Consider the following 21,142-nt stretch of genomic DNA (forward strand, 5'->3'; position numbering starts at 1 on the left):
CATTTTATTTTGTCCTTTATGATATGGTGCTATAAGGACTAAGGAGATAACAATATATTATATTGTGTTAATGTTGGTGAAAAACCCAAAAACGTTATATGTTTTTGTTTCTTTTATTATTTTTTTTTTTATTTTTAAAATCAACATAATAAATATTAAAACACCATATTTTTATACATGTACAATCAAGAGATTACTGACACAATAATAGTAATAATAATAATATATATAGAAAACAGTGATGTTCTACCACATAACACTTTGGTTTTAGCTAATAATATTTACAAAGTATGTATAAGGTAAAATCATAATATAATGTAAAGATATAATAATAATATTGTATTATAATAATATTATCTAAGATGTGGTACGTAGTCAGCAACTATATAATTGTATATAATAATAATAATAATAATAATATACAGTTAAGTAATAATTAATAATAATAATAATAATAATAATATATAATACAGATAGCGAACGTTTTAATAACTTAAAAAAATATATAGAATCACAGACGTATAGAAATAATATATATTTAATAATAGTACATACGCGCGTTAAGAACGACGTATTTATTAATAATGATAATGATAAAAATAATAATAATAATAATAATAATTTTCCCCTCCCGAAATCGCTATGTCGACGAGGAAAGTTATTACATTATAAAAATAATATAATACAAACGTGTAATACAAATAATTACGGTACAATAATATATTACAAATATTTGAAAGAAAACGTTAAAAGATTTTTGTGTGCGTTGAAATAATATAATTATTATATTATATTATTCGCTCTGAGTGTAAAAATACGATTTTTTTTTGTTTTTTTTTTTCATTTTAAAATATTAAATAATATTTTCGTGTGGATATAATAATGTATTTATATATATATATATATATACATACATAAATATTTTATGCATAGGAACTGTAGAACTGCAGTTTAAGTAAATATAATATGTTTTCAAACGTCACGTAGCGGATTATCTATAATAATATTATAAAATTCTACGCCACTCGGATCGGCGATGATCGTCGCTGTAGGTACACAAGTCTGTGTTAGCCACATATTTATGTGTGTGTGTGTGTGTGTGTGTGTGTGTGTGTGTGTGTTCAGTCTACGGTCGTGTTTCGGGTAGATCGAATACTATAATGACATTATGGTATGGTCTATTATAAACGAGGCACAACACCTACCACGAATAAATGATATTGTAAAATATCCGAACACGACGACCTGCAAACGGGAGAGCATTGTGTTACACTGAACTCGGAAGGATTTCGTACGGATTGTGAAATCGGAAACTTTCCCGATGGTCTCCGGGTGGCCCACACTTGGTTATAAGTTGTTACGATAAATTTTTTTTTTTCAATGATCACCATCATATTTTAATCATCGCTTCCCGGGGAGTTTTAGCTATCACCTGCTGTAAGTGGCGAATTTTCAAAAGTAAACCCTTAATAATTACTTGAGTTGAATTAACTACTGTTTGGCGTAAAGTGTTATCCTTTCAAATCAGAGCGATTGTTGCCGTTTCGATTCGTTAGCCCTGAAGCGGTCTTGGAGCTCTATGTCAAAATTAAGAAACCTTGCAGACGAACACCTACAGAACATAATGTAGTCACGTTCGCAATTTTTAGTTTTATAAAAAACAGAAACGCAACAAACATAATAATAAAATGAACAAGTCTAAGTGGCAATTTGTAACGGTCTTCGTTATAGCACGCCGAGCTGTTGTTATTAGATAAGTTTATAAAGAGCCAAAAAAATTAGCCTAAAGTGTCTGAAGATTTAAAGTAAGTTGAGTGCATTGTATAATTTTAAGTCCGAATTTAAAGAAAAATGTTCTGCTGTCACGTTTAATATTGTACATTATTCATCGTGAAAAAATAAACATTATTTAGGTAGGTAGTCTATGAATACTGGTCGATTTTGTATTATTCGCTGCAGGCCAGTAATTATTATCTGTCGTAGGGTCCAGATGTGACCCCTTAAAGTCTCTCGCTTTTTGGCTGGCGACGAACAACGACGTTTCATTTATTTTTATTTTTATTGGTTCACTGTCCACTTTCCGCGAAAAGTCGAACGACGATTGCCAAATAATAATAGTATAGTGGCGGAATTTAATTTAATTTAAAAGTGATGGAATTTGACGATTCGCTGGCCTCCTTTACATAGAGCTATAAAACCGTCAAGCAGGCGGTAGTCAAGTAAAAGACGTTTGTATTGAGCTCAATACGTCGGAAGTAACACGTCATTTGATAAAAAAAAAAACAAAAATCATTAGTTTTCGATAAAATAAAAAAACAATACACGATCGCGAAGGTGTGTAGGTACCTACCGCCGCGGAGAATGACAAGTCGTCGTTAAGTGATTAAAAATTATTTGATTTAAACGCGGTGCACCTACACATATACCAACAACACACACACACACACACACACACATGTATATATATATATATATATATATGTGTATACTGTTGTAGAAAACGTGCGGATGTCCTTGGGAGATTGTGTTTCTGTAAACATGTTTGCCGTAATGTATGACACCGAATATCCTGCGCGCTAATTGTCACCGAGGATTTTGCGCGGAACGGACAGGAGAAAAAAAATGAAACGCAGAAACACAAATTATGACAGCTGCGCAGGAACAATGCTAAACGACTACGGCGAAAATACCTATGCCATTTATTTAATAATAAAATGTATTATTAAATCTTTCGCCTGTAACGTTCCGCGACTGGTTTTATTTATTTTTTATTTTTTTTCCGATGCCATTTTCGAATAGTTTTAAATCTCATTGACGAAATATTACAGTACCTATACCTACGGATAAACCAGTTTGCCGCGCGCTCGATCTAGTCTAGACGGAACGACGGTCACGATGACACCGTATAGTCCGTATAATAAACACACGAAAAGTCGAAAAGGCGGTTTTTTTTCTTGTATTTTTAGTATTATTTTAATACTCCCGATTCGCTTTGGTAGATATTATTAATATTGTCATTTCGGTGTCCGACAAATCCGGCCCGACGGGCGACTGAGCCACAGTGGCGGATTATAATATAGCCGACCTAACCTGCAGAGCGCTGCCGCTTTTATAGTTTTTAAACGCGACAGACAAAATACGAATCGTTAGGACTTACTTTCTGGTCTCGCGGGTTTCTCGATACGTTTAGGATTATTGGTGTGGGACGTTCGAAAAAAAATGGTTTGGTAGCCAAAAAAATATAATCACTACAAACTCAATATTATGTACATTTTATACAATGATGCTTACGTGAAGCATCTCATTTCTCTCGTCGTCCCTTCAAACTGCAGTACAGAACCGTTCGAACGACCATATTATTATAATCGCGTTTTCGGTATCATTGTTTTTAAAGTTTAATTACGACAATTCAAGAAAAAATAATAATAAAATGTACGTCAAAAATATTTTAATATGTCTAAACAATACGGTTTGTCACTTCGTAAATTTGCGTTCGGAATTATTAAGAATTTAACGATGTCTGTCCTTGTAAAGATGTCAAATAAAATAATTATAGAGAGTTACGTCCGAGGAACATAATAATATGATGTAGCTGATATTGAGATGTGTTCTAACTGCAGTAAAGCTTGTGGACATATAGGCATACATAGCTTTTGAAAAACGATTTACCAACTAGAAAGTATATAATATTATGATACATATTTTTGGAAAACTGTTTCTAAGTTGTTCTGCTAAAATACTGTTTATGCGTATAGGTACCTTCCGGATACACGTAATATTCTACTAATGTAAACCAAATAAGCTAATGAGTGGACTACATAACCGTACAACTATTTCTATATTAACGACGAATAGTGACTAAAAATAGAATTATAATATATTATCGCAGGAGGTGTAACAGAAACAACTGACAAATTCAATTTTGACCAACTATGAGATAACTTTTTTTATCGTAATTTATATGAATATTCTATACATAACTAACATGATTAATCATAACAATATAGTTTACTTTAAAAGGAAAAATGATTACGATCATTACAACTGTCGGGTATTTCTGTGGTGCCCTGCGGTACCTATTTAATAGGAGTAAGGGTATTTAATGCGAAGAACAAAATATTATGATAATATGATAATAATTATGGTATTTACAAAACGAAGCGCAAACGGGTCGAATATTAATTAAATTTAATGTAACAATATTGATTAGCATAATACATTTGCATACGGCGCAGTAAGGGTACACCCACATAGCAAAGGATCTATATCGGGGGCAGGAGACGATTTTCGGGAGCGGAGGAACTGCAATATGATTTGTATAAACTCGGGCTGTCGCGAACGTATATTATTATAACATTAATGAAGATCGACCCGCAGTAATATAGGTGAATATAATATTGTATCGATGACGAGTGACGTGGGAAATCGACTGATTTTGCTCAGATTTAAAGTGATCTACTTTAGACTTTCACTGTACCTACATTTGATAATGCAAGGACCCATCAGAGCAGTGACGCCGTTAATTTTTTTTGTTTTTCGTGCTCACATATTTGTACGCGGGTCGCTGCAAACCCTGCTGTATAATCGCCGATTTTTTTTTTATCGAATTTTCGGGTCGACCGGTTTTGAAAAATCGTGCTGTACTTAATCACAATAATTCATACGCAATAAGTGTGTTTGTATCGCGCGGTCCTTTAAATTACGGCACTATACACAACTAGACATTCGTCGATTGATATTACAATTAGGTTTTTTAGCGGTTGTTCGCGAGTAAATCATTTCTTTTTTTTATATCAAGGCACAGGTTGTTGTTTCGACGCCTATATTGTCCGCACGTGCAGTAATAACATAATTGTACATCATAATTGTATAGTGTCATTATTTTCGGCTAGCGACGCGATTCGTGAAAAACGACATTAATCAGGGCCAGTGGTATATTATGCGTCAAAGACCGAAAGTCCTGGGATGGACCGCATTCAATGCGTTACGTATAAGTACTTATTGTATTACGATTGATTTCGCATAGTTCTGAAATATTCGATTTATAATATAATATACAGTTGTGTCGCGAGCGCATTTCGGGTGCCGAGATAACATGCGCCCCGGACACCCTTCCACCCTCTCCCACCCACAACGCTATATATATATATATGTATATTTCATGACACATAACATAATAACACACGTTATTGTACCGCAGTCGTGCAGTATAATAATCGTATATTATTCGCGCTAGACAACTATAATAATAATATTATTGTGATATTAGACGATTGACCGTATATAACATCGCACTACCTATATTATACGCGTGTGTGTATGCATTTAAGTACATATTATGTTTTGCCGCGGACAATTCGATTTGGACGCCGACGACGGGGGGAGGGCTGCAGCCCGGAAGTCGCCGGGGTGTTCCGCAGTCGTCGCGTCCGTCGAGTTCGACGGCACACACAATAACGATAAGACATTGTAAATTTATACCTACCATATATGCCAATTTATACCGCGTATACCACGCGGGTGGGTCCAGCGAACAACCCGTTTGCCGGGCGAATCCGTTTCTGTCGCCCGAAACTATATATTATATTACATTAATATTACATATTATGCAGCGTATAATAATATATTATGACTCCCGCCGCCGCCGACGAGTGGGTGGTGGTGTGCGCTTAAACAATAATCGTATCGTCGTTTTTACAATAATTACGACGACGAACGACGTTGTGCCGTGCGTGGAGCGACGCTCGTGCAGTGTGGGTGCTGTGCGGGTGCGACCGGCGGGTGCGCGTCTCCGCCGCCGCCGCCGCTGCTTCATTGCTGGCCACCGTTGTAGCCAGACACCCACTGTCATAAGGAATGGTAGTCGTGCAGTAGCGAAGGGTCGGCGGGGTGACCGGCGGCGATCTGCTGCAAGTGGCTGTGGTGGTCGCCGTTGCCGACGACGCCGCCGCCGCCGACGCCGGTGGCTATCAACGGGCGACTGCCGATGGGCGACCCGAACCCGCCGACGATGCCGCCGCCGCCTCCTCCGCCGCCGCCGCCTCCTATACCGCCGCCGATCAGATGCGCCTGGTGGTGGTACGCAGCGGCCGCGGCCGCCGAGTTGGCCATCATGGACATGCCGCCCGCGCCCACGCCTCCGACGCCGGACATCGACGACTTGAGGTCGCCTCCGCCTCCGAACATCATCTCGTGGCTGGACAGGTGGTCCTGAAACATATTGAGGGTTCGTGTTATGACGACGTCGGATATAATGATTATAATATTTTGACGACGAAACGTTTTCAGTCGATTGATTGATTATATTATTATTTCCGTACATGGACTAGATGAATTAAAGAGGGGGGGGGGAGGGAGTTGCTGGCCGATAAAACGTATATTTCCACAGGTAACGACCAACGTTTATGAATCGACCCAACACCTAGAGCATGAGAAAAATAACTAATAATTAATACGATTAAATTGATTACGCGTATTTTTGTTTCGTTTCATTCATTGTTGCAGATCTTCAACGATGCGCCAGTATTATATTGTGATGAATAAGAGTTGGGTTTTGAAAAATAATGCATTTGCTTATATAAGTTAAGGTTTAGATTTATATTTATAGGACTGGTATTTGGATGCAATTTACTAACTGTTTTAAGAAGCTAGGCGACGTTCGTCTTATAACATATATATATATGTATAAACGTTTCATGTACTTTCTTAATCAGAAGAAGTCTTGGGATTGTTGACAATTTTCGATTTCGAGGTCAATTTTTTAGAGGGATTTATGGCATTTAACAATAAAATCTGGTATTTTAATTTAATTTTAAGATTTTACTTGAGAACTTTGTAATATGCAAACAAGGTTTACGGAAGTAAATAACAAATAAAAAATATATAACTAATGTTCTTTACAGATATTAATATTTTTAAATCGTTGTTTTTCGAACAGATACGTATTATGATTACAAAATAAAGGGTACGAATAGCAACAGAAAATAATTTATTAAAAAACTTGAAATATTTAACAAAAAGTTTTCATTCAATATTCGTTTTCAAAATCTGAATCATATAAAAAGAAAAGTACTGAATAAATAAATTGATGAAATTACTAGTTACTAGAGCAATAGATATGGCAAAACTTAAAATAGTTTAAATATTTTATCTTATTTATTAATTTATTATGATTTACGCCAGATCTAACATAGTTTCAATATTTCTCACATATGAGATTAGAGCAGCTAACTATAAGAATACGAAAAATTGAACCAAATAATATGTACCTAGATGTAAGTTACTTACTAATTACCAAATATTTTTAGAAAATTCATTTAATTCGAAATATGGGTTGAAAATATTATGCAACAATGACGACTTTTTATTTTCTTCGGGGTGTATCTTCCTATAGGTATTATGAAACGCGTGATCGTTTTTTTCAAAACAATTAAGAAATCTGAGTTCAATAAAATCTTGTACTTTCATACAAATCCTTCCCCTTCCCTAATTATCAATATATTAGGCAAAACAGCTGCCATAGCCCATATTCGATTTGAGTTCTTGACTGTTAACCGTTTCTATGGCAGTGTAATAATAATAATAATAATGTTTAAATGGCGATCTACCGTCGAGAATACGCGTTGTTAAACCGTCAAGGCAATTCGCTCGATTCCGCACGCTATGAGCATTATATGAATTAGTAATGACGATAATAATAATAATAATAATAATAATAATAACAATAATGATAATATGGTATTGGATCAATATTAAAATGTATTCGTATGCCAAAACGCCGTGAACACGAACGCTTTTCGGCGATGTCGAGCTATGCAGTGCAATAACGTTGATATTTTTATGTATATTACAATATAAATGTTTGAAAAAGTTATTTTTAAACGAAACATTGGCGGTCCCGGGCCTACAAAGCATATTATTATATTACATACAAGCTGGCTGTGCCACTTGCGAAGTCTTTTGGGCCGCACGCAGCGCGTGTGAGTTGTCCTCTAAAATTCATAGCTAAAATTCATTTATACACCTACTGCAGTTATTATAATACGAATAGGAACTTACACAATAATTGTGTGTTTTCGACCGAGATGATCTATTGCGTTCAGTCCGATTCCAATTTTTAAAGGCTATATTTTTGAGTTTATAAATACCTGTGTAGGTGTATAGTTATTATTTGTTTTGAATTGTGCTTACTACATAAAATATCAGTAATATTTTAATTTTTGGCAAGTATATTAATATAACACCACAACTGCAATGTTGTATTTTGCAACGTAATGATGAATTATAATAGGTACATTTTGATTAACATTAATCGAAAAATGAATAATCTAATCTAATTTTCATTATTAGTCACAAAAAATACGATTCAATTAATAATAATATATTTTATAATCATACATAATAGCTTAAAAATATCCTTATTGCAGTTACTACCCAAATAAACTATGTTTTTTAATCAGTTTAATTATACATATTTTTTAAATGAACAAAAAATAATATCATATACAAAAACAATAAATATTTTTACTAAACATTAACATGATACCTATGTTTAACTACTTAAATTTATTTCATTATTTTTTAATAAGCTGTTGGTACATCTGGTATAAGTATATGTAATATTATACTGAGTATTATTATTTTTTGGATTTGTTAGTAATTATTGTAATGCGGTTTGGGTATTCAATTTTAGCAAAAATAACACATTGAGAAAATTACCATTGTCGCTGAAATAATTATTTGAGAAAATTTATTATAAATATAATTTTAAATGTATTATTTTAATATTTCAGCTAGGTACTACTTTCTAAATAATATTACAAAGTAATTAAAAAATGAAATTATTGTGATTGTTTTTCAAATGTATTGAATTAAAAACATTTCTTATTACTATTCACTATGCATATATTGATAAGTATTTCAACTTAGACTAAAATAAATTGGCAACACTACAGTATTGTAACGTAGAACCTATTCCGGAACAAAAAATGAACAAGTGAATTGTTCTATCGGTGTGAGCTGCACTGAATGAAAGCCAAAGGTATGTTTCGTATACGACGACAGTACTTACCCATAACAATAATATCTTATACATTTATATATTGCGGAACATTTATAACAAAACTCTTTCGAAATCGAATTGACCTTTAGTAATGATTACTCTAGACGACGACAGATAAATGGACAAAACTTTTGGCTTGATTTTATACTCGCATACCTTCCAGCAGAGATAGGTTTAAACGTTCAATTACTTTTAAATTTAGAACCATACCCGATCGACAAATGTGTAAGTACACGATTCGACGGTTGTCTGAGTAAATTATACACAAGTACCTACCTAAGCACACCAAACGAGTGATGAGTTACAAGGCTCAAAGCCGTGGAATTTAATGAAAATAATTAACTCAAGTTATGTTAAGCGAATACAAAATTGTTAAGTTAGAAGTTAGCAGTAGTGAAATAATAAATTTAACCAGTTAAGTTTAAAGTTAATATTGAAAAAAAAAAAAAAACTTAATTCAGTTTAAAAAAAAAAAGTTGGTTGATTGTTTGATTAAAAATGTTTTTTAAAATATTTTTAATTTGAATTTAATGGATTAATTTTAAATCAGCATCTTAATTGTATTACAGGTTAGGTTGGATTTTATCGAGAGAGTGATGGTTGGCTTTTAGTAAGACTCGATTTTATATAATTATCACGATACATAGGTGCATCGAGAAAAAATTATTAATAAAATATGCGTTATTCGCTTCGTACTTCACGTGCACACAATATATCACTAATCATAATCTGCTGAAATTTGTTTTCCCATTTGATTTTTACTATTGTATTATATGCCAGGCTACGGTTTGGGCGCTCGCAAATAGATTGAGATCGTGAAATCACTGAAACTTTAATATTGTACGATTCGCGTCCACTGCTCCGGAAAACGTACAAGCGTCAAACACGATTTTAATAATAATAAAAATATTACTATATAGTCATACACTACGCCGGGTTTTGATTGTTTGCCGAATTTAATAATATAACATTATTATTATTATTGTTATGCATATTATCGTTAAAATAATAATTATCATCATCATCGTCATCGCGGTCTCGTTGGCCGCGCGAGCGTTGTATAATATTATAATAGTAATAATAATTGTAGGCCACACGCGGCCGATTTGTATGTACGTACAATAATTGGCAATCGTTCAAACCGATTGTATTTGCCAAAAAGGAAACAGCTGCGCAGCGTCCAACACAACGGTTTCCGGTCACGATTTTTTTCTTCTTATTTTTTACCATCGGCTGCACCGTCATCGCGTCATTATTGTTTTAATCATATTTTATTTTTACGCCGATCCGACACGGCACGGCCGGCGTCATGTCATTTGCGATATTTACATAGCGATCATTATTACACGACAAAATATTATATGTCCACCGTCAAACGAAGTAATAATAATATTAACGTATGAAATTATAAAAACGTTGCCGGCGACAGGTAGTTGAAATATTTTTATCCGTTTGAAAAGTTTTATTGAAAAATAACCAAGCTGCAGTATATCAGTATACCTATTATATACATAATACAAGGAAAAAATACCCACAAAAAAACATTGACCCTGCAACAGGGAAAAAGCCAAAATTCTCGGTTTGATTTTTTAATAGAAATTTTACGGGTTATAATTTAAGACGTTTTATTGAATTGCCAGACAAGTTAGGATTTTTATTGAATACAATTTTTACATAAGACTTAAATTTAATTTTTGTTTTTTTAATTAACATTATAAAAAACTTATGTATACCGTATAGTGTACAAATAAATGTATGGCTATAGTCTATATTGTATATATAGGTATCAACTAAATATTGTTTAATTTATAAAATGCCATAGCCCGTACCGACCCGGTAGGTATATCCCGATGTTCATTGCCACTCATTGGCTTTTGTTTTCGTCGAGTATTTTGTTTGACCGACTACCCACCGCATAATAATCGTATACCTTATACCTATTGACAAGAACTGTGTACGCTAAACAACAGCATTACCAGCGGCCTGCAAACCACTCGCAGTGATATTGTGTAGACTGTCTACGAAATACAATATTATATTTACCTAGTACTAGGTACCCCTCACTTCCATACACACGAGTAACTCAGTCACCAAAAATCGCACTCTACGTTTCCACACTCGGTGCGGAATCACTTCTTGTCTGTTAGTACAACGCAAGCCTGTCAAGTCAATGATAATTTTCAACCAATTCAAGTTAATAGAAAACATTTTAAAAACTTTAAAGCTAATAGTTTCCCTAATTTTTTTTAACTCAGTAAAATTAAAATAATATGGAAACTTCCAATTAACTTGTTAATTTTTTTTTTTTTTTACATAAACAGGCACACTAATTTTGTTTGAATAAAAAGTAAATGTTTACGCAATAACAAGGAGTGTAGACCATCGATAACAATAGTATTATATTATTTACTATTTAATTATTTATGAATTAACGCGTAACATCAATTTGATAAAAAGTGACTCGTTATTAATTAAATTTATATCAGTAAAAATCAGTTAAGTTAAAAATAAAGTTGACGAAAATTAAATTTAAATAAGTTAAAATTATCTCGACTATAACTTTTTAACTCGTTTATGCCCAGGGTTATTGGTATAATGTACCTATATCATAATATTATTATAGTATACAACAATCGAGACGGGCAAGTATTAAAGACGATATTATATGAATTATTATAAATTATTAAAAACTTGAATTTATAGTTCTTTTTTTTCAACAACTATGATAAATTTACTATATTTTAATAATATGTTGTATATTAGGTACAGAGATACGTAAAACAGTAAATAGTTGTGCGATCTCACCTGGCCTGTGATCATCGAGTGCCCGAACGATATTGCGCTGGGTTTGTGCAGCATGTGTATGTGGGACTTCATGTTGTCGCCGTCGATGGATTCGGACGAGCTGGAGTCCAAGTTGGACGGCGGGCCGCCGACCATCTTCTCGCATCCGTCGCCCATTCCCGTGGGACTCCGGCTACCGGACATGCTGTGGGAAGAGAAAAAAAATGCACAATAAATTAATACGACGCCGATTAAACGTGCAGATGCATCGTGTTCCAAGTGCAAGACCACTAAGACGCGTACGACAGTGTCACGAGAATTATTATATTATTTGATATCTTACGAGCGGTGAGTCTGTATAGCACTATGCAATATAGCCATCACCTAGGGTCCTATCTGTTGATCGATTGATCGATGTGGGGCGAGAGGAGTAGAATTTTTAACCTTGCAAAAGGATCGAATTCAAACGTACGTACACAAAACCGTCGTAATGCGTGATATTTTTCGACAATGTATGATGTGTGAATTCATCTACACACTATAGCGTACACAAGGGCTTTTTTGAAATTCGAGTAATTTAATATTTTTAATTGTTTATATTATAATTTACAGCTCATTGTTAATTAAGCGCATTTAATTATTATATAACCATAACATTTTTTTTTTTTACTTCAAATATTTTTACATAATATCACATTTATAGCTATTTACAAGTTTGTCGATACCACAATGAAACAATTCCGTGTTTAAAAATGCCAAAAAAAATGACACGAAAATGTTAATGTATTAAACGATGTATACATGCAGTAGGTTAATTACTACCAAAATGGCCAAAATGCTTTAAAAAAAAACATTATCCGATCTAGGTAGTTATATAAGGTGGGTACTATAAAAAACGAAAATTCCTGCAAAGCATCATCGACCAATGTGCCCTATCGATGATATGTTATAGTATAGTTCAACATACTTCGTGATGATAAAATAGAAAGATGTTCACAATTTAGACATGGGCACGGTTTAATCGTAGCTAAGTAGACATGACAACAAGACGACCGCCATGGGTTTGATTTTTATTTCACTTCCAACAGGAATCAACACAACCAATCTATTTATGCTGTCTATAGGTGATCGGCCGGTAATATTAATATCATGGTAGTGTTTATTAATTTATAAGTTCATATTATTTTTTCCAGGTGGGGGGGGGGGGGCAAGTGCCCTGTCTTACACCAACCAAACAGGCGCCAATATTCAAAGATGGTATACAAAATAATATAATGTTTTATTATGATGAATTTTAAACTCTTAATATATAAATTGCAGTCGCAGATATCGACCGATATACTAATATTTTATACACTTAGCCCGCCGACTCGGAGCGAGTACAGAAAACGGCATTACCAGCACACAATTATACAGGTACATTACACACGCACAGGTACCGGGTATATGGTATAATATTATTATTGTATGGGCACGCAATAACCGGTCATTATAACGCGCGAGTGTACTATAATATGCGTATAATAATAATATTCATTGTCATTATAATAATATTGTTGGTCGTCGACGTGTAGTGTGGACAAAGTCGAAAAAAAACTCGAAAACCAGTTTTTATCCGCGAATCCAAGCCATTCATTGTTAATATTTTCTTAAATCTCATGATAATCATAATAATAGTATTATTATTGTATTACAGAGGTGGCAATAATGGCCAACAACGTCGAACGTCCGCGTTATGCGTTTGTCTAGCGTCCAGCTTTGAGCATATTATACATTATACGCTTCGATATTATTATCATCGTTGTTATTATAAATTTGGTATAATAATATAAATCATGTTTGTTTGTGCGTATTTTTTTACTTATATTTCTTAACGACTCGCACGACCGTCAAACGCCGTTCGTGGGACGTATAATACGCGGAGCAAAATAATGAAAATAATATAAAATCACACGGACTGCGCGATGACTGAAAAACAAAAAAAATCACAAGACCGTTTAGAGGTAAACATCGTTTGCGTTTACATTATTTTTAGCTCGGTCGATCCAGTTATTATATACATGTTATCACAATTCACTGCAGATCGGCAGCACCGTGCAGCAGCTGTTAATAATTATTAGTCAAACGTCTAATGTACAATAACAGTGTTCGGAATGCACACAACAGCGTTTTAATAAGTATTATTATTGTTATTGTTATTGTCGATTACGCGTTCTGCCAAACATATTATTATTATTGTATCGCCCGGTTTAATATACGTAATAGGCTTGAGATAATGTTTATTTTTCGTTTCGACCGATAGCCGACGTTGAACACTGCAGCAGCAGCTCTGATAATTGCGTTAACACATCAAAGCTCTTATCGTTGGAGGTGGTTACCTATTGGTACACATTATTATTGTATTCTCGAGACAGTTCCGTAGCCGGCTGGGAGGGGTGTTTTTTTTTTTGGGGGGGGGGAGTTTATTGAAACCCCTCAATAATTGTGTGTTTACGTAAATGTATGTATAGTGTCATATAGTTGTTGTAATAGTGTTACACTTCATGTTTCGGATTTATAAACAAGTATAAAATTGTCAGTCACGGTTCTATTTCACACTTCAAAATATTGTATCGATAACAATATTATGCGAACGTCGACGACTGCAGCAGAGTGTGTACTGCGGGTCCCCGCACGAGTTATATTTTTAAACGATTTGCAACTAAAAACACCACCATAAAAAACAAAATTCTCCTGGCTGCTCGCCTGTGATTCGAGATGTATACGAATTCACTGCGTATACGCAATAGAACGGAAGATTTGATAACCGCGAAGGACCGCCAATATCGTTTCGTCCGACTGTTTATTGCGTATCCGTTCGGATGTCATATCAACGCATTTTATGGGCACTCAAACGCGTTAAAAAATACGCCAATCAAATGGTTATTTTTCAACAGATGCGTTGTCTCGGGCTTTGTTCCACATAAATGAATGCCTAAGGTTAGGTAATAAAATGTGGCGGGAAAGCGTGCGTTGAATGTTCCCGGCGGTTCGACGAAAACAAGATCCGCGGCAGTTATAAACTATAATGTAACATGTATCTCGTATATAATATAGTTGAGCTCAATGAAAATCTTATAGAAATAATTATAGAAATCCGGACGGATCTGTTGGATCTCCAGTAAAAACTACTTTAGAGATATTTTTTTTTTGAATTCATATCTCAAGTCCGCTCACTGCGAAATCCGCAGTGGTTCGCGAAACGGAAAAGTCCAATGGAAATAACTGTGTGCGCAAGATATAATATAGTAATAATATTATAATATTTTTTGTACGTTTCGAGGATGACGGCTGCAGCAGACTAGTGCGATGAACCACAACCCGTGTACATACATATATATATATATATATATACCCCACAATGTGGCGCGTATTATCCCTTGGCAATACCGTATAATATATTATTATAATTATTAATAAACGATTCGCCCTTGCCCTCGAATGCCGCCGCTTGACCGCATATATAGAGACCATTGTGTCATGATGATTTTAAAATATGACATATTTTCGTATGGTGTGCAATGTACAGTCTGTTAGTATAATATGTCGCACTAACTTTAGTGCAGTAGCTATTATAACGCGAGACGAGGCGAGTACAACAACTGCATCGCGGTTGTGTTATAGATAATTGCACATAGAAGTTGTAATAATAATAATAAAATGTAATTATATTACATCGCCCAGAGCATAATGATATCGTCATTACGTTAGTCTTCGACCTACTGCTGAGCCGTCAGATGACCGCATTGAAAAATCTACAAAATGTTTGAACAAGCGATTACGGCGCCAAAAATCAACGGTTTTCGACACTGTTATTTCCAAACGAACATCTATAGTATTTTTGTACGGCAATCGAAAGAGATAATATGACCATATGAATATTAATGTGCACATTGCACGTAGTGTTATAATAATAATATTAGAATACGCAATATTATAATAACTGCACTACGATACCTAAAAGCTGCCCGATGATCGCGATAATTCACACGTCTCGTCCGCAATACAGCTGGTACCCGTAACGCGTTGTGCGGGCTACCCAATTCGGTTTCGTTTAATCGAGATCTATAGCCCCTCTTCGCGGGCACTCGAAACAATCGATAATAATATATATTATCAGAGCTGCGGTTAAAATTCCCTCGATCGCTCAAGCTCACGCCCGCCTACACGCAGAGGGGCTTTTACCTCGCGCACTGGGCGACACACACGTGTTTGACGTGTAATTTATTTCGTTCTCGTATAGCGCCCAGGCATTATTTTCGGCGCGCCCGAGTAATATTTGAGCTCGCGGTAACTGGTTACATATAACCGCGCCGGTATACCCGCTTCGTTCGGCCGAAAACAATATTTTATTCACGACTCCCGAGGCTATCTATTATCGCGACAATCGTCTTGCACAGCGGCGGCGAAACCTCTGAATAGCGAGACACTCCCGGCGGCGTCCGGCGTTTATGGAACGGTGTGTCCCTCACGGGGGAGGTACGGCAACGACGACGACGACGACGACAACGATGATAATAATAACGCGCTTATATGTTGATATGTGTACGATTAAATAAGTATAATGCCATCACATGCACATCGGCACGCCCAACGGCAACACAATCGTTATACCATTCGAATCCGATGCACTTCTGCGCGTCATGTACGATATATATATATATATATATATATATATATGTATATGGGTAGGTGGCGGGTTGACGTTGAGTAAATCGTACAGTATAATATTATTGTTGGGCGTCACGGCGGACGGCGATAGCAATAATAATAATAATAATAGCGATAACGATATTAAAGGGTGCCCCGCGAGAGAGGTGGAGCTGTTTGGATTCTCGCACGGCTGCCGCGTACCCATACGCGTATACATTGCGGTCGGCGGACTCGACGTTAATTCGATCGGAAACGCTTCCCCTAGGTATGTCATTAGCCCGTCACCACCACCCCCTCCCACCATACCATCCCACAGACACGCACTGAATACAATAATAATAATAATAATAATAATAATAATAAATACGCGCACCACTGTGTGGCTCCGGCGTATTAGTGGTTGCCACGTCGTCGTCTTGCTCGTATGGTTTTTCGTCGTCGTCCGGTGTCGCGTTTCTCCGGGAGCTTATATACATTATTATTATTATCACTCTCGCTCGGGCTCCTCCCGGTCGCGCTCTAGTAAATACTGTCGCCACACACACACACACACACACACACACACACACACACACACACACACTCCGGAGCCGACTACAACGACGACAATACCCAACTTGTACGATATGTATATATATATATATTATAATGTGCACGGGACTTTGAGCGAGCGACTTCTGCAGCTCCCGTGTGTGACGATGATAATAACAGTGTGAAGTGTAGTGCAGGATTTGTACAACACTCACGCACTGCACGAGCACCAGCCTATTGCATATAATTATTAGTGTCATACACTTGTGGACGACACAGTAATATTCACGTCTCCGAAAATGTCGTTCGTATAATATTATTATAATACTATAGTCTCGTACACTATGGTATAATATACGTGAGTACGCATCACGAGTCCTCGTGACGGTATCGTGGTGTAAATTATAAACCGGTGTCCGCGCGATCTATAAATAATATAATGTAATATTTAATTGAAACGGGACTCTTGCAGGCCACGGATGACATTTCGTCCGGAGAGGGTCCAATCGGCAGTACGAAAAACTAGAGTGCGTATTTCGTGAAAATATATGACGACTGTGGGTAGTATTATACTATTATACGTATACATATATAGGTATTTTTTAAAAGCGTCATTTAGTCATTTAGTCATTTGGTCGCTCTATATGTGTACTATATTCCGGTCGTCGTTCGACCTTTTCTTCCCAACAACCGCCAATCTATGGGTACAATTTCGTAAGCTATTTTATCTACTCAATAAACACTGTCAAAAAAGTGTGTGCATTGTTTAGAGGTTTGCCTGCAAAGAAAAATGCCCCGATAAAACGTCTCAACCGTTTGCGGGAGGTGATCGCTGTTAAAAAGGTGTCCGTTTGAGGAGGGGAGATGGAGATGGCACCGGATACCACCCTTATGTACAAATATATTATTATATTATGTGTTTACTGTTGCGGAAAAGTTGCCAAAACAAAATATGTCCTCGCAATACCATCCGCTGTAATGACTATAAAAAATGTGACGTGGTCATCTGCACCGACACCGCCGACCATTATTATTTTATAGCGATGTCGGCCGACACCAATTCACCCCTTTGTGCTACCTAACCTTCCCGAAGTTCTTTCGGCTTGGAATACATTTCGACACCTTACAGTTTTAGGTTAAAGCGCCACGATGAGATAATAATAATAATAATAATAATAATAATAATAATATTATTAATCATGTATTCGCTGCAAAGTCACGACCACAGAAATTATATAATTATAATACGATATTTTGTATATGCACGTCCTATTTGCATTAATACAATATTGAATTGCGTTGATAACACTCCGGAGGACTTTTCGAGGGGTTCATTCACGAGGGTTAAGTGCGAAGGGGTGGCATTTTCTCAGTGAAAGTTCGATGCAATTACATGTTCGCGCTATCCCAATTTCGCACACTACAAATGTCAACCGATATTAATTAATGTTTTATAAATTGTATATTGCTTTTTTTATTTAATAGCACTAAAAAAGACTATAAAGGGTGTCCGCCGCCTACCTATTATACTATGTACAAAATATGATACGGGTATTTACTGTTTTGAATGTTTATTTGATGTACAACAGTAGATGTATTAAAACAGCTGGTCTCAATAGCATTTTTTTTTTAAAAAGGTATACCTACATCATTTAAAAAACAATCCTACTCTAATATTAATACTAAACTTTTTTTTTTCGAAACAAAGTATTTAAGTAGAATAATATGCACACTGTTTTCAGGTTTAGTGATATTATTAAACTGTTAAAATAATTTTTTGGCCCTCCCATGGAATCACAAAAAACTGAGATCCGGAACTGTCAGCTGTACACTGGTACCTATATGCTATTAAACTGTCTAATCGAGTGCATTTTAATATCATCATATTATAAATAAGGTATTAAAAATTAAACTACAGTTAAATATCACAAACACATCGTGTGATATGTAGTATGAGGATTCGTCGAATTATACGGTCTAATAAGAACAGCAGTTTAGCGTCGAATAATATTTATTTATCTACACTACATGTGTATATGGAATCGCGGAAAATATGTATAACGTTGACGGTGAGTTTTGAATGTCGACGAGCGACAGATATACATTTTGAAAGAACCTATTAGCCGCGGGTACAAACAATATAAGGAGGATGACGAAATGGGTTTCAATGTATTTCACTGCAGCGCACACTTATATGGGTATAACAATATGCCGAGTGGAAAACTGTATGTGAGTACTTTCATGTGTGTCCAACAGCCGTGACAATCGTTGCCTTGGATACCGTTTCAACTGTAAATAATGTGTGATGACATTGTGTATAGGTACCTATGGGGGAAACTGCAGTGTAAAAACGGCGGCGAAAAGAGGTATAGAAGGGGGAGGGGTGATCAGAACTCGTCATCGTCATCGTCCGCCACTCAATACCGATGCGGATAACTGCGAATAATATACAAAAGTGGTGTACAAATATTATCATAATATAATATTTATTGTGCGTGTATAGGAAGGTACTCTGCTGGCGCATTATTGAGAGCCGTAAGCGTACCTACGCCTACCTACGTTCACGGGATAATTTTCCGGGATGGAGGGGGGAACTAGATTCCAAAACCTATTATCCTGTACGAGAATATGAGATTATTGGTCACTGATGGAGTGCGATAAGAATTTAGCAAAATTCCATGTGGTATCAATAGTGTACGGTATTGATATATATGATTTATTTTTCAAATTTTTATTAGCTTTCAAGTTATTATAGCCCGGCAATTACATAATATAGTATACAATAAAATAACAGATAATTTTATTGTGGACACAATTTTGGAAATCCCAAATAGATAAACCGAAAACTGCTACAGAAGAGGTAGACCATGCATCTGAATTATATCCAAATATAACGGAACAGCTAAAAATTCTTTGCGTTGTACCAGTTACCACCTGCAGCTCAGAAAGAACATTTTCCACATTTTTACGAACAAAAACATGTTTAAGATCAACAATAAGAGAAGATAGATTAAAATATGTACTTATGCTCCTTAGGGATTAGGGACCGGGGATACCTATTAAAATTACTCCAGAGAAAGTTATTGAAGAATTCATTTAAAAACACTCGACAAAATTACAGTTACAATAATATATGTACGAAATCAATGTTATTTTTAAGTGAAGTTAATATTTATTAATTACTGGCTATTGTAAAAAAAGTATGCACTAATAACATTAACAGAAAGTAGAGAGGTGTAACATTTTTTATTGTTTTCTTGAGCAGCCCCAGTTAAAAATATAATATTCTTGATCCGCACCGCAATAAAACATAATATATTTAAAAAGTAGGTAGATACCTACGTAATAATATATCACGTGAGTGGAAAATTGTTTGTTCCCTTAAACAATTTCTGCGCCCTTGGGTGATACCTATATATAGCGTCGATATATTATTATAATACTCACGTCGGTCGAAATTGATTATTAATTGTATTTGCCGTACCTAACTCACATATTTATATATATGCGTGTAACATACATTATGTACATAATTTATGATGAAGGTGCCTATATAGTATATATATAATATATATGTACATTATAAAATACATACTCGAGACGCGACCGTACACGATGGTTTGGTTTCGTTCTGTTTTTTTTTTTTTTTATTAATCGTAATTTATTTATTATTATAATAATATATATTATATATACACACGACGCGTTCAAGTCAAACTCATATACATAATATATATTCGCTAAATACTTCGCTATATACCACACACACACACACACACACACACACACACACACACACACACTGTTATACATATTCTTACACTAAGCTATATAATAATGTGTATAAATTTAAGTCGACCGACGTCGACGGGCATACGGTACAAGCATGTATATATGATACCTATATATATAATATACAGAGTGACTCACAAAGTCACAAAGCAAAGCACATCCCCGATAAAGTTATTCAAAATCCGATTTTTGGAATTTATTAATATGGGTGGTATAATTATGAAGACCTAATTTTTTAATTTTCGAAATGTATTTGCAGTGTCACACTAAAAGAAGAGTTTT

The 21,142-nt window shown here is 35.2% G+C and overlaps 1 protein-coding gene across 1 annotated transcript in view; it reads right to left on the minus strand.

Annotated features, from left to right (window-relative positions):
- Positions 1-1,098: 1,098 nt before the first annotated feature.
- The window catches only part of LOC111030336 (homeobox protein six1-like), a 61,700-nt gene continuing 41,656 nt past the window's right edge, over positions 1,099-21,142 (minus strand). The window contains exons 2-3 of the mRNA XM_022309771.1: positions 11,867-12,050; positions 1,099-6,210 (exon numbers count right to left, since the gene is read on the minus strand). Of these exons, the coding sequence (XP_022165463.1) occupies positions 5,848-6,210; positions 11,867-12,050 (547 nt within the window). The 3' untranslated portion in view covers positions 1,099-5,847. The remainder of the gene's footprint in view (positions 6,211-11,866; positions 12,051-21,142) is intronic.

Source organism: Myzus persicae, unplaced genomic scaffold (assembly GCF_001856785.1).
Source record: "Myzus persicae strain clone G006 unplaced genomic scaffold, MPER_G0061.0, whole genome shotgun sequence".
Classification (NCBI taxonomy): Eukaryota; Metazoa; Arthropoda; class Insecta; order Hemiptera; family Aphididae; genus Myzus; species Myzus persicae.